This window comes from Bison bison, unplaced genomic scaffold, assembly GCF_000754665.1.
Source record: "Bison bison bison isolate TAMUID 2011002044 unplaced genomic scaffold, Bison_UMD1.0 scf7180017864533, whole genome shotgun sequence".
Lineage (NCBI taxonomy): Eukaryota > Metazoa > Chordata > Mammalia > Artiodactyla > Bovidae > Bison > Bison bison.
The window spans coordinates 9,818,026-9,832,293 of NW_011495082.1; the positions used below are offsets into that span (position 1 = coordinate 9,818,026).

A 14,268-nucleotide genomic window follows, 5' to 3' on the forward strand; every position below is an offset into this window, starting at 1 on the left:
AATTCAGTAATTTCCCTTCATATTCATTCTCCCTTCTTTAATTTTTTTTTAGCATTTATTTATTCAGAACAACTTTTTCATTGAAGTTTAGTCGATTTACAGCATTGTGTGAGTTCAAGTGTACGGCAAAGTGATTCGTTTATATACATACGTATGTGTATTCTTTTTCAGATTCTTTTCTGTTCTAGGTTATTCTAAGATGTAGCATTCAGTTTCTTCTGCTATACAGTAGTTCCTTGTTGTTTTTTATGCATAGTAGAGTGTATCTGTTAATCTTAAACTCCTAAATTTGTTGGAGTGTAGACGTCCCTGAGTTTTAGCTGGGCCTTCCCAGCAGGGACACCATTGCCTCGTGTCACCCACAGCTAAGTGGGGCCGGAGACTAAGTTCTGGGTAATGGGATGTGAGAAAAGTGCTGCGTGCATCCCGGGTTGATCCTGACTTCACAGGGCAAGGTCACCTGCCTGCCTCTGAACTGTTAGGAGGGAAAATAAGCTTCTGTCGGAACGTGATATTTTGTTACAGCAGTTTAGCTGTGACAGATATCTGTGGGGTACAGGGAACAGGAGATCCAGCTCTGGGTGGAGAGCAGTGGAATCCCAGGATGACAGTGAAGGGAGATCCCAGGAGGAGAGCGGTGTTCGGACTTGGATGGCAACCGGTCCGGACTGGAGCACCAAAAGTCCACGTGTTGAGAGCTTCTGCTGTTGTCTTTTTTTTTTAGCTTGAGGACAGAGTGCTTAAATGAGCCTGAGTACATGCTTCTCTGAAATTTGTCTTGTGCTGACATTTCTGTTCTCCAGGCCACACCCTTGGCTGGTGGAGGTGTGGGCTTGGGCCTGCTCCCGGAAGCTGGAGGTGACCCGTGGATGCAGAAGATGCAGAACCGCCCATTTCCATGACAGATTTCCGGGAGATGCCTGGTACCTGTACATAATCCCCGACCACGGGGTGCCTGGGGTTTCCAAGGACTCGTTTGGGACCACCCCTCTGGCAAGCTCCCAGGAAACAGAAGCCAGTTTATGACTCAGAGCCTCTGTTCAGCTTATCTTCTCCTGGGGCCCTTCACCTGATATCCCTTTCCTTACCCAGCTACGTTGGTGTTTCTTAACTTTTCAACACTTAAATGTGTTGCTGAGAGATATTCTGCAAAGTACAACCATAACACATCGGAATTGCTCTCAGAGAAGCAGCAGTGAGCAGTAGCTTGAAGTGAGATCTTAGTTCCCTGCCCAGGAATTGAACCTAGGTAACCTAGATGACATGATCTGCCTCTTGAGAAACCTATATGCAGATCAGGATGCAACAGTTAGAACTGGACATGGAACAACAGACTGGTTCCAAATAGGAAAAGGAGTACGTCAAGACTGTATATTGTCACCCTGCTTATTTAACTTAAATGCAGAGTACATCATGAGAAATGCTGGGCTGGAAGAAGCACAAGCTGGAATCAAGATTGCCGGGAGAAATATCAATAACCTCAGATATACAGATGACACCACCCTTATGGCAGAAAGTGAAGAGGAACTAAAAAGCCTCTTGATGAAGGTGAAAGAGGAGAGTGAAAAAGTTGGCTTAAAACTCAACGTTCAGAAAACGAAGATCATGGCATCTGGTCCCATCACTTCATGGCAAATAGATGGGGAAACAGTGGAAACAGTGTCAGACTTTATTTTTCTGGGCTCCAAAATCACTACAGATGGTGACTGCAGCCATGAAATTAAAAGACGCTTACTCCTTGGAAGGAAAGTTATGACCAACCTAGATAGCATATTGAAAAGCAGAGATATTACTTTGCCAACAAAGGTCCATCTAGTCAAGGCTATGGTTTTTCCAGTGGTCATGTATGGATGTGAGATTTGGACTGTGAAGAAAGCTGAGCACTGAAGAATTGATGCTTTTGAACTGTGGTGTTGGAGAAGACTCTTGAGAGTCCCTTGGACTGCAAGGAGATCCAACCAGTCCATTCTGAAGGAGATCAGCCCTGGGATTTCTTTGGAAGGAATGATGCTAAAGCTGAAACTCCAGTCCTTTGGCCACCTCATGTGAAGAGTTGACTCATTGGAAAAGAATCTGATGCTGGGAGGGATTGGGGGCAGGAGGAGAAGGGGATGACAGAGGATGAGATGGCTGGATGGCATCACTGACTTGATGGACTTGAGTCTGAGTGAACTCCAGGAGTTGGTGATGGACAGGGAGGCCTGGCGTGCTGGGATTCATGGGGTCACAAAGAGTTGGACACAACTGAGCGACTGAACTGACTGAACATATACAAATTATGAAATTTACAAAATCAAACCAACAGTGTATACTCGGTGAAAGACAATAGCATGTGCCTTTATTTATAATGGCAGGGGGGATGGATGTGAAAAAAAAACACCTGAAATTGGTTTATTTTGCATTGATGACACTCCTTAAAGTCTTGAGAATGATGAATTGGGCAAAAATCAGTGTATGATCCATGAGTACTTCTTTAATAGAGAAGAAATTAACCATTCATACTTGCATCTACAGAAAGAAATTAACATTCTTGCAATTCTAGAATCCTTCACAATAAGGAATTCTTAAGTTCTCATAGAGTGAGGGGGGAGAAGGGGAGAGAGAAAATCATCCAGAACAGTGTTTCCCAAATTTGGCTGTTTTCACAGACATTTTTTGCGGGAGGGGGATGCAGGTTTTCTGCGTAACATTTAAATGTTTGTGTGTTCCTTCTGTGTGTCATCTAAACAATATATGCTTGTCTAGGGTTCCCTGGACACCGTCTGACCTAACAGCGTTGCTGTATGATCACCGCACCTACATTTAGACCTCTGATCCCTGTAGCACAAAGTGAAGACCAACTGTGCTTAACTTTTCATGTGGTTTCTCTCGGATTGAGAGACAGAACAGACAGAACAGTCGAACATTTCCTGTGAGATCTGTGAGTTGTCAGGGTTCAGGGCAGTGGTTCACAGCAGTGACTTTCAAAGCAGAAAGGGATGGGGTGGGGTGGAGATGGTGGCCTGGGAAGACACCTTTTGAAAAAGCACATTCAAAATGCCTGTTGATTTCATAATACAAATTCTAGGAAGTCAAACTCAACAAAATAATTTCCAAGCAGTAGCAGAAAACCAACTCTAGCTTCGTGCTTGGGGGCCTGAGATACACTTGGTTGAGAAATACAGGCGTTAGAGGTAGAGGCAGCCCAGCTCAGAAGAGACCCTTGGTAAGAACATGTGCCAAAGAGAAGGATCATCTTTTGGGTCAGTGAATGAATCCTAAGCATATCTTGTCATGGTCCCTGGGAACCCAAAGGGCCAATCCACAAGAAACCCGAGACATCCGTCAGACCTGTTATTTTGGGCAAGTTGGTCCATTTTTAATACTGAGTCAAAAGAAGCCATTGACTTCCCTTCCCCGTTTATTGCAGTTAAAATATTTCAGAATTTTAAGTAAACGGTTGCTGTAACTGGGTACAGTCACCCCAGGTCCATCCTCCAGGAACTGCTGTCATTATCTGCAATGCCATCCTATCCCCAAAGGGGGATATCAGCCTGGGTCTGCTCTGCTAGGGGAAAAAAAAAAAATAATAATACAAAGAATTGGATCTTCTTAGAGCAGGTCCCGTCATTTCTCTTTCATTATCAGAACACTGACTCTTGCCATTTAAACACAATTGGTTACAGATGGTCTTGAAATGCAAGTTGCCAGTGGAATACTAAGAGCATAAAATGCTGAAGGACAATGCAGCTAAAGAGATCTGGCGAATATGGGGGACTCTAACACCCACCCCAACCTAGAGGTTATCGGGGGGATGGCATTTCCCACTTCCCCCGGAAAGGCACAAGTTTTCTTTCATTCTTAATCTAAGCCTGAATTGTTAAAAAAAGGTATCGAATAGGAAACATCTGGCACCATGTCGGGTGAGGCCAGAAAGCTAACCCAGACAGACACGGTCTGTTTACTTGCTGGGATAAAGTTGTAGAACTGTAATTCAAGATTTGTAAAACTGTTTGCTTTGAAAGGGATCGCCTGGGCTTTTCAGGCCCTGTGCTTTCACTCCTGTGGCTTTTCTGAGTGATCCCTGCAAACTCTGTGTACTCATTGCTCAGGGGTTAATTATTAATTAGTGGGCAATAAATACCCTTCAAAGAACATTTTAATTGGAACACCCTAAGTTTCTCCTTTAACTTAAAAAAACAGTCTTTCCACGGATGAGTCAGTGGAATTGGCCTGGTTCGAAGCCGTCTTGCTCCAACAAGAGCTGCAGGGAGGGGAACCCATCCTTTCTGAAGGATCTGTGACCCTGTGGTTTTCCATTCAAAGATCTCCTTTAGGTTACAACTTTAGAAAACTTTGGCTTGTTATTTGGGAAGCCAATTGAATTGAATTGGCTTCTCAGGGTGAACATAGGTACAGCAAAAATTACCTTGGTTTCACGTTGCATTTAGGAGATTTCAGGCTGCTTCCCATGGCCTGTGAGCTCTGGCCGCTCGCTGCCCACATTTGCTACTATTAATACCTTCCCTTCTCACTGCCCTTCACTCAGTCTGCTCTTGCTTGCTTTCGGTTCCGTGAATATTCCATACTTGTTGTCACCTCAGGACCTTTCTACTTTCTATTCCTTCTGCCTGAAAAGCTCTTCTGCTTCATCATTAGATGGTTGTCTCCTTGTCAATCAGGTCTTGGCTCAGCCAGCCCCTCTGAAAAAGGCCTTTCCTCACCACGTTAGCTCCGTTTGCTCCCTCCCCCTCTGCCATGCTCTATCAGATTACTCACTTGTTTCAGGCATTATTTAACTTGTGTTGGATCAGTCTGTCTCTCTAGAATATAAGTTCCATATTATCTTTTTGTTCATATCTATATTTCCAATGTCTCATACAGTGTCTGGCCCATAGTAAGTGCTAAATTAATATTTGTTAAATGAAGGTTGAGTGAAAAGCTTTCCTCCCATTGATGCACTTAATCCGTTTGTAAAAGGGAAACTCATACACGACATCACAGTTCCCCAGATCACCGTTTGCCTATCTTGGGTGCCTTGCTCGACTGTAATAAAACACGGCAGTAGAGTCCCACCATCTGTCCGTGTTCCTGGCCCAGAGTCCCACCTGTCACTCACCTGTAATTATTGCAGAGCTCCCATTTGCTTTAGCCGTGTCAACAGTTCCCCTCTCTCGTGCATATTTACTAGATCTGTGCATCCACCTATGCACTCTTGACCGATGAAGACCCGAGGTACCTACGAAAGCAAACGAGCCAGGACATTGAGGGAGCGTCGTTAGGTTAGACGCTTTTATCGTTCTCTGAACGTTCCGCATGGTCTGAAGCTTTTCAAATCACTTTACAACGTCCTCATGTATACTCTTTCAAGTCAGAACTTTATGAGATGCATAACATAATTCACTCAAGAGTGCTTTTAAACCAAGATGCTTTTCAAATGGAATGTTCTGTGTGTGTGAGATTGTCTAACTTGTCAAAATGATTTAAAAATTTCACTCTGCAGGAACACCTTTCCAGGAACGGGTTTTGGTTGGCTGCAGCCAGACCACCCTGATTGAATTCTGGTTTCTCTGCAGCTGGGACCACACGTGAGCCCTTAAACTGAACCACAGCAACCAGGAAGGAGTTTGTTTTTCAGTGCAGCTGGACAAGTATTTCCATCAGTTCTGTCCCTGATTTTTAGACTCAGTTTATGAGAGTTGTCTCTTTCTTGTGAGCCCTGCCCTCAGCTAGGGAAGAGATGATGGTGTCAGAATCGCCTTCTTTGAAATGCCTGGCCCATCATGGGATGAAGTGCACAGCTCTGGGAGCAAAGCCATGCCTCTGCTTTGGTTTTACAGCTGGCATGGGTGGGTCTTCCAGGGCCAGTCAGACTGACAGTCAGCTCTTTGCACTGAGCACATTCATCTCGAGTCAAGCTCAGGCTCCGTTCCTGCTGCTAGGTAAGGTGCATTCCAGGATTCCAGAGGGCTCTTGGAGGAGAAAGTCCTTTCACTGTGGCTCAGACAAGTTCCAGGCCAAGGGTGTTGCAGAAAGGCTGACTGGCAGTGAAGAAGCCAGCCCAGAACAGGCTCCCTGAGGGGTCAGGAACTAGCGGGTCCTCTCCCAGAACACTAGGAACATACTAGAAGGGGCAGGAGAGGTTAAGAATATTTTCAGAGCTTTTGCTTTTCCTCTGAAGCCACAGTTACTCAGATGCATTTCTTTATTGAGGTATAGTTGACATCCAATATAAGTTTCAGGTGTACAATATGGTTAGTCACAATTTTTATAGATTATATTCCACTTAAAGTTATTATAAAATATACTATATTTTATATAGTAGGCTATACTTGTAGCCTATACTATATAGAAATAGGCTATACTCTCCACGGAGAAGGCAATGGCACCCCACTCCAGTACTCTTGCCTGGAAAATCCCATGGATGGGGTCGCTAAGAGTCGGACACAACTGAGCGACTTCACTTCCACTTTTCACTTTCATGCACTGGAGAAGGAAATGGCAACCCACTCCAGTGTTCTTGCCTGGAGAACCCCAGGGATGGTGGAGCCTGATGGGCTGCCGTCATGGGGTCACACAGAGTCGGACACAACTGAAGCGACTTAGCAGCATACTCTCCATATTGTAGACTATATCCCTGTAGTTTACTTTTACATAATAGTTTCGACCTCTTAATCTCCTACCCATGCATTGCCTCTCCTCTCTCCTCACTAGTAACCACTGGTTTGTTCTCTGTAAGTTTGTTTCTTTTTTGTTATATTCTCTGTAAGTTTGTTTCTTTTTTGTTATATTCACTAGTTTGTGGTGGTTTTATCAGATTCCACATATAAGTGATATCATGCAGTGCTTGTCTTTCTCTGACTTGTTTCACTCAGCAGAAGGCCGAGTCCATCCATATTGTTACAAATGGCAAACTTTCATTCTTTGTCCTGACTGAGAAGTATTCCACTGTGTATACACACACCCTGCCCTCTTTATCCATTCATCTGTTCATGGACACACTTAGGTGACTTCTGTATCTTGGAAATTGTAAATAATGCTGCTATGAACACTGGGGTGCATGTTCAGATGAATTTTTTTTTAAGGGAGAGAGTTGAGAAAAAGGGCTGAAGTATTTCAGATAAGTCCTACCATATTTCCATTAAGAAGGGGATCTGGGCAGAAGTAGGCTTTACAAATTAAGGCCCCCAGTTGAAAGAAGCCTGCACTACATTGCCTTGGCTACGTCCTGTGTCCCGAGTGGGAGGAGCACACAGGATGGTGTTCCAGTGAGGAAGCCTGGTGGTGCCCTCCTCAGCCACACATGGGGCCACCCACCCCCTGCCCTGCACGCCGTGTGGGAGCTTTGCACGTGGAAGTGACGTCAAGGCCGCTTTTTTTTTTTTTTTTTAATCTTAACCAGCTGAAAGAATTTGCAGAAAGATGAGCTCAGAAACCTAAAGTTTCCCCCCTGGATCCTGGCCATTATTTTAGAGAAAATAAAGCACCTCTCAGATTGTTGGGGGCCATTTGGCTTCTGTCTCTCCAGGAACAGTTGGCTGTGGTCAGTTGCAGTGGTAAAGAATCCTAATGGAATTCTAAATAATTATAACACAGGGCTCCTTCTGTGGAAAGCATTGCCTAAAGGAGTAAAACTCATCTGAGCTTCAAATAAGGAAGCTTTCATTCTTTTAGGTTTTTTTTTTCTTTTTGATGTGAACCATCTTTAAAGTCTTTTTTGAATTTGTCACAATATCGCTTCTGTTTTATGTTTTGGTTTTCTGGGCAGGAGGCACGTGGGATCTTAGGTGCCCCACCAGGCATCAAACCCACACCCCCTGCATGAAAGGAAAGTCCCAACCACTGGACTGCCAGGGAAGCCCCATGGAAGGGATGTGTTCATTCTTGAACTTGTTACTTTCAGAAAGAACTGACTGTCACTCCTCCTGTTGCTTGCCCCATCTCCACCTTAGACCACGGGGTCTGGTTAGTTGGCGAGAAGCCCCTGAGGAGAGAGGAGTCCTCCCGTTTGACAGCAGTTCTTAGATCTGAACCATGCGATCCAAACCGTGGTGGGCTTGTTAAAACACAGATTTCTTACTCCTCCCCACCCAACATTTATGATACAGGAGATCTGGGCAGGGGCTCAAGAATGTGCATTCTGACAAGTTCCCAGGTGACTCTCACAGAGCATATTTGCAAACCACGGGTTGGCGCTGAGAGCAGTCCCTTCCTCCCGGGATAACTAACTGAGGCTTTGGAAACCCACAGCTCTACGGCAGCCCCCAGCCCCCGAAAGGCAGGCCCTGAAACACAATCAGATCAGATCATCCGGGCTGTCCCCAGGGCGGAGTTCTGTGCATGCCTTCTGGCACACAAGCTGCTTCTGAGAGCTGAGAGCTGGAAGACCCCATTGCCCTAACACCCCCTCCTCTGAGCTAGGGAACAGTGAAGACCATGGTAAAACCCATCAAAGATCCAACAAAGGTCCGTCTAGTCAAGGCTGTGGTTTTTCCAGTGGTCATGTACGGATGTGAGAGTTGGACTATAAAGAAAGCTGAGCGCCAAAGAATTGATGCTTTTGAACTGTGGTGTTGGAGAAGACTCTTGAGAGTCCCTTGGACTGCAAGGAGATCCAACCAGTCCATCCTAAAGGAGATCAGTCCTGAATATTCATTGGAAGGACTGATGTTGAAGCTGAAACTCCAATACTTTGGCCACCTGATACGAAGAACTGATTCATTTGAAAAGACCCTGATGCTGGGAAAGATTGAAGGCAGGAGGAGAAGGGGACAGCAGAGGATGGGATGGTTGGATGGCATCACCAACTCAATGGACATGAGTCTGGGTAAACTCTGGGAGTTGGTGATGGACAGGAAGGCCTGGTGTGCTGCAGTTCATAGGGTCACAAAGAGTCCGACACGACAGAGCAACTGAACTGAACTGAAAGCCCATCAGTTTTCAGCTCTCAGAGGAAGCTGAACTTGCAGGCCTCACCGGACGGTGTGGGAGGCTGTGGTGGCTGAATAGGAAGCTGCTGATGCAGCTGAGAAGGAAGAGAAGGCTGGGGCTCTGTGCCTCCCCTCCCGGCCCACCCCCTTCTTCGGAGGAACTTGAGTCTGTTACATTAAAGAAGTAGGGAACTGCCACCAGAAAACCCAGCTTGGGAGTTCTGCAGCCCTCCTCCAGGAGCTTTCTCCAGCCCAAACCTCAGCTGGGGTGGCATCTTCTATTTTCTGTACTAAGTCGCTTCAGTCGTTTCCAACTCTGTGCAACCCCGTGGACTGTAGCCTTCCAGGCTCCTCTGTGCATGGGATTCTCCAGGCAAGAATACTGGAGTAGATTGCCATTTCCTTCTCTAGGAGACCTTCCTGACCCAGGGCTCGAACCCACGTCTCTTATGTCTTCTGCATTGGCAGGCGCGTTCTTGACCAGCAGTGCCACCTGTGTTGCTCAGAGGCTGCTACTCAGCTGATTGCCAGTCCTCTGCAGCACTTCCTTGGCTGCTCCCTGGTACGGTTCCTTTCTCACCAGAACTGCTGCCATAATCTCCAGAGGTCCCCAGCTTCGGTCCTCATCCTGGCCTTCCTGCAGCCTCTTTCCCCACAGCCACTGGAGTGACCCTTTCAAAATCAAGCGGCATCTCATCTCCCATCACATGCCCGCTCCGTGTGCATGTGATGGCATGAACGGCCGACCTGTTCCTCATGATCTCAGACCACACCCGCTCCTAACTCACAATGCTCCACCCACACAGGCCTTCTCACCAGGCAGGCTTCTACCCCAGGACCTTAGCACTTGCTGTTCGCACTGCCTGGAATGTCCTACGCCTACGCTCCTGCATGCCTTGCTCCCTCAGTCCCCTTAGATATCTGTAAAACCTGCCAGCCCCATTTAAAACTGTACCTTGCTGCCTACTGCTTACCTCCCTTTCCTACCTGGCTTCTCCATATCACACATCACTTACCACCTTCTAACACACTACTTTATTTATGGCATTTACTAGAATGTAAGTTCCACAAAGGCAGGAATTTTCATTTGCTCTGTTCATGGCAGTATTTCCAGTGTTCAGAAAAGTGCCTAGGACAGCAAGTGCTCAAAAATATTTGTTGTATTCAGCAAAATTATCCTTCAAAAGCAAAGGGGAAAAAGACATCTGTACACAAAAATGAAGCAAATTTGTTGCCCAACGTTCCGCCTTGTGAGGAATGTTCAAAGGCATCCTTCAGAGAGAAGGAGAATGACAGAGGTCAGGAAACTTGGATTTACATAAAGAACTTTCAGGAAGCATAAGTGAAAGCACTGATCTAGGAGCTGTGGCTAAAGCAAAACCAAAACCAGTGTCTCCAGTTTGGTGGCCTGATTGAAGTCCTATGTTTCCACAATCAATCAAGTCCCACTGGGCTGCTGCTGTTTGCACAGCACCACAGGCATAGCAAGATAGTGACAGCTCTCAAGGTTTCCAGTCTCTTTGAATAGAAAACCTTCAGCGCTAGGGATGATGAAGTTATATATCCTTAAAGGATTTGTTCTCCCCTTGGAGGAATGCATTCAGGACTCAAGAACCTGTGAAAAGTATCTTGAAAAATTCAAAAACAAACTTTGAAAGATAACTAGAAGAAAGTGTTAGCTTTACAGTGAATGGGGGGAGGGGGTGTTGTTGAATGGTTGTGTGAAGAGGTTTGTTTTTCCTGCTAGAGTGATAGGTGCTGTAGTTGAAAGATGTGGGTCCCAAACTTTGTTGCAAATTGGAATTACTTTTTTGGTTTTTTGATGGGAGATACATTCTATTTTGACTTCCACATTTTTTGAGGTGTAACTGACAAATCTGTGTGTGTTTAAGGTGTACAATGTCAGGGTTTGATACACAGATACCCTGTGAAATGATTACTGCAGTCAAGTGAATTTACATATCCATTACCTCACAGCTACTATTTGCATGTGTGTGTGGTGAGAACACTTAAGATGTAATCACAGCAAATTGCAAGCCTACATTTCACCCCCAGCACTTACTCCTCTTACAGCTCCATGTTTGTATTCGTGTCCTGGGGATCTTTAAAACTACTGATGCCTGTCTGCCCCCTCTCCTTGGGATTTAATTGGCATGGGGTCTGACTGAGGCATTGGGAGGTGTGTTTTTTTTTTAAGTTCCCCAGGTGATTCTGGCTTCCCTTGTAGCACACATGGTTGGTAAAGAATCAGCCTGAAATGCAGGAGGCCTGGGTTTGAGTCCTGAGTTGGGAAGATCCCCTGGAGAAGGGAATGGCAACCCACTCCAGTCTTCTGGCCTAGAGAATCCCATGGACAGAGGAGCCTGGCAGGCTACAGTCCATAGAGGTCGCAAGGGTCAGACTCGACTTAAAGACTAAACCACCACCACAGGTGATTCTAATGTACACCACCACCTGTAAACTGCCCTCCCCGAGGGATCCCTCACATCAGGGGCCACAGCTGTGCCCACACTGCCCTTTGCTGCTTAGGCCCCAAGCAGCCTGAATAGCTGGTGGTCCAGCCAAGCAACAAGAGGCCCTCTCGCCATTGTGTTCTCTACTCCAGGACCTTCCTAAGACCAAGGGTCCTCAGCTCCCAGTGGGGGTCCCTGGAAGCAGTAGGGTTTTGCCTCGCTCTGCACCAGAATGCTGACTTCTGGTTGGAGCAGTGGGGAGAAATGGCCTCCCACGCTTCCCCTTGAGAAGCCAGGAAAAAACACCATCAAATCCAAACTAAACCTCAACTAGGACATGTGCGTCTGCAAACTCTGTACCCTAGAATGTGTGTCCTGAAAGGGAGCTGGTGGGACCTGACTCGGCACCACGCTCCGACCCTGGCACCTGCGCTGATCTGGCAGCCTGGCTGGTTAGCCATCGCACCGGAAGCCCTGGGCGCTAAGGAAGAGGAAGTCCTTTCATACAGAGGAGAGAGGGTGACAGGGGCCCCCGCTGTCTACTCAAAGCAAAAGGGACCATAGAGGTCTCCTCCAGCCTGGTGTTGCAGCCAAGGGGTACCCTGAGGGTCACAGGTGGGGTGACTTGCCAGGATCACACAGCAAGCCACTGTGAGAGCCCGTCCAGAACGCTGGCCTCTGAACTCCCTAACTCGACAGGCCTGAAACTATCCCCTCATTTAGGTCAAGGAGCCACAATAAGTCATTACTTTTTTTTTTCCAGTGGGAGGAATGAGATAAGATACGGAAGGAGAAAATGTAAGGTTAAAGAGAACCCAGAGGAAAAGACTGAAGGAGAGCAAATGCCACTGGGCCCTGTGAACCCAGAGGAAAGAGTACTCTGGCTTCTTGCTCAACGGCAGACACAGAGGGCTCACCCGTGGCCCCTCCACCCCTCCTTCCACCGCCCAGCCCTGCAAGATCAGGCTGTCAGTGCTGAAAACAAAGACTGCAGAGCGCTTCTCGGCGGCGGCGATTCCGGGACACAGCTGCCCGCCGGCCCGCCCGCCTTGACGCCCAGCGCGGGTCAGCTGCGCACCCCCGTCCGGTGGGCCGAGGTCCGCTGCCTATTCAAGGAAGCAGCTCTTGTCTCGGGCGCCCTCCCCCGCACCCTCTCAGAGCGACGAAGCCCTAGCGGTGTCCCCGAGGAAGGCACGGGCCACCTCAGTCACAGACAAAGGCATCCGGGAGCCTTCCCTCCCCCCTCCCCCCCAGCCTTTGGGCAGGAGACCCCAGGCTCACCGTTCTGGCTCCGGTGAGCTGCTGCAAGTAATCTTGAATCTCACTGATGTTACCGGCGGCTGTAATATCGACAAATTCCAAAAGCCCTTGTTTGAAGGGCAGTTGGCTGAGAAGCTCCTGAGTCTTTCTGCAGTAGGGGCAGGTGGGCTTGATGAACACGACCACCTTCCCAGGCTGGATCTTGCTGTTGACGAACGCTTGAGCCATGCTGCCTTCCTCCGGGGGGTACGCCTCCACTGTAGGCAGAGCTTGAGAGTAAAAGCTGCGGCTGACCGACCAGCTGGCTCTCATTTAAAGGAACCTCCCTGGAGGAGGAGTTTGCCCCCGCGGCGTGCTCGATTTTTAAAGGGCCAGCCCTGAAAGTCATTTCAGTTTGGAGCGATGCACTGGCTAGAGCTTTGGAGCATGAACAGCTACATCCTGGGGTGTCATTGTCCAGCCCTTTCAGGGGCACCCGCTCTGGAGAAGAAAACAGAGCCAGCTCACTCTCTGGAGAAGCTTGAAAGGTGCAGACCAGCTCCAGGGAGGGAGCCCCAGCAGGCAGGCAGGCACCTCTTAGAGTCAGTTCTTATTGTCTCTCAGGCCTTCCCCTGTGGCTCTGCCGGTAAAGAATCTGCTTGCAATGTAGGTAGACCTGGGTTCGATCCCTGGGTTGGGAAGATCCCTTGGAGAAGAGAACAGCGAAGGGAAAGGCTACCCACTCTAGTATTCTGGCCTGGAGAATTCCATGGACTGCATACTCCTTGGGGTCACAAAGAGTCAGGACTGAGCCACTTTCACTTCACTTATTGTCTCTCAGAGACACGGTTTCTAAACACACACACAGAATCATTCAAGACGCAGAATAGACTGAAATCTATTTAGAAGTGAAATTCAGATTGTGACTTTGCATCTCATCTTGCCTGCCCTGCTTGTTGTCACTGTTTAATGGAATTGCTCCCCCACCTTCAAACATCTGGAGATTGCACAGAAGAATCTGGCCCTGCGGCCTCTCCCCGAAAAGTCAGGTCACCTTCATGAGAGGCAGCAGCTGGGGCTGAGGTGTGGTGGTCCTTTGGAGGGAGCAGAAGCTGGCTCCCGGCTGGCTCACGCCTTCCAGATACCCGCTCTTCATCCATAAGCTTTTGAGTTTGTGACCCTTGAACAGCAGTTTAGCATGGAGGCAAATTCCAGCACAAACCCTAATTTCAAACTGCAGATCCAGTGAGGGTCTTTTTCTCTGTTTGATCCCTTTGTTGTCACTGTTTGTGAGTCTGAATGGTGTTCAGTTCAGTCGCTCAGTTGTGTCCGACTCTTTGTGACCCCATGGACTGCAGCATGCCAGGCCTCCCTGTCCATCAGCAACTTTACTCAAACTCATGTCCGTTGAGTCGGTGATGCCATCCAACCATCTCATCCTCTGTCGACCCCTTCTCCTCCTGCCTTCAATCTTTCGTAGCATCAGGGTCTTTTCCAATGAGTTGGCTCTTCACATCAAGTGGCCAAAGTTTTGGAGTTTCAGCTTCAACATCAGTCCTTCCAATGAATATTCAGGACTGATCTCCTTTAGGATGGACTGGTTGGATCTCCTTGCAGTCCAAGGGACTCTCAAGAGTCTTCTCCAACACCACAGTTCAAAGCATCAA

The 14,268-nt window shown here is 47.6% G+C and overlaps 1 protein-coding gene across 2 annotated transcripts; it reads right to left on the reverse strand.

Moving 5' to 3' along the window:
• Positions 1 to 2,315: 2,315 nt before the first annotated feature.
• Positions 2,316 to 12,963, reverse strand: GLRX (glutaredoxin (thioltransferase)). 2 transcript variants are annotated; one of them, XM_010831949.1, is made up of 3 exons: positions 12,644 to 12,963; positions 5,099 to 5,218; positions 2,316 to 3,544 (listed from the first exon to the last, which is right to left on the reverse strand). In XM_010831949.1, exons 1-2 carry the CDS (start codon positions 12,932 to 12,934, stop codon positions 5,105 to 5,107), a joined length of 405 nt encoding a protein of 134 aa, XP_010830251.1. In that variant the 5' UTR covers positions 12,935 to 12,963; the 3' UTR covers positions 2,316 to 3,544; positions 5,099 to 5,104. The 2 variants fall into 2 exon arrangements, with proteins under 2 accessions (XP_010830251.1, XP_010830252.1); XM_010831950.1 differs by having other exon boundaries at positions 2,316 to 3,547; positions 12,644 to 12,928.
• Positions 12,964 to 14,268: the final 1,305 nt, after the last annotated feature.

Coding starts and splice junctions, on each gene's coding strand:
- GLRX (XM_010831949.1), bottom strand. CDS start 12,934: ATGAGAGCCAGCTGGTCGGTCAGCCGCAGCTTTTACTCTCAAGCTCTG. Junction 5,219..12,643: donor AGCTCACCGGAGCCAGAACG/GTGAGCCTGGGG, acceptor TTGCTTTCGTAG/GTACCTCGGGTCTTCATCGG.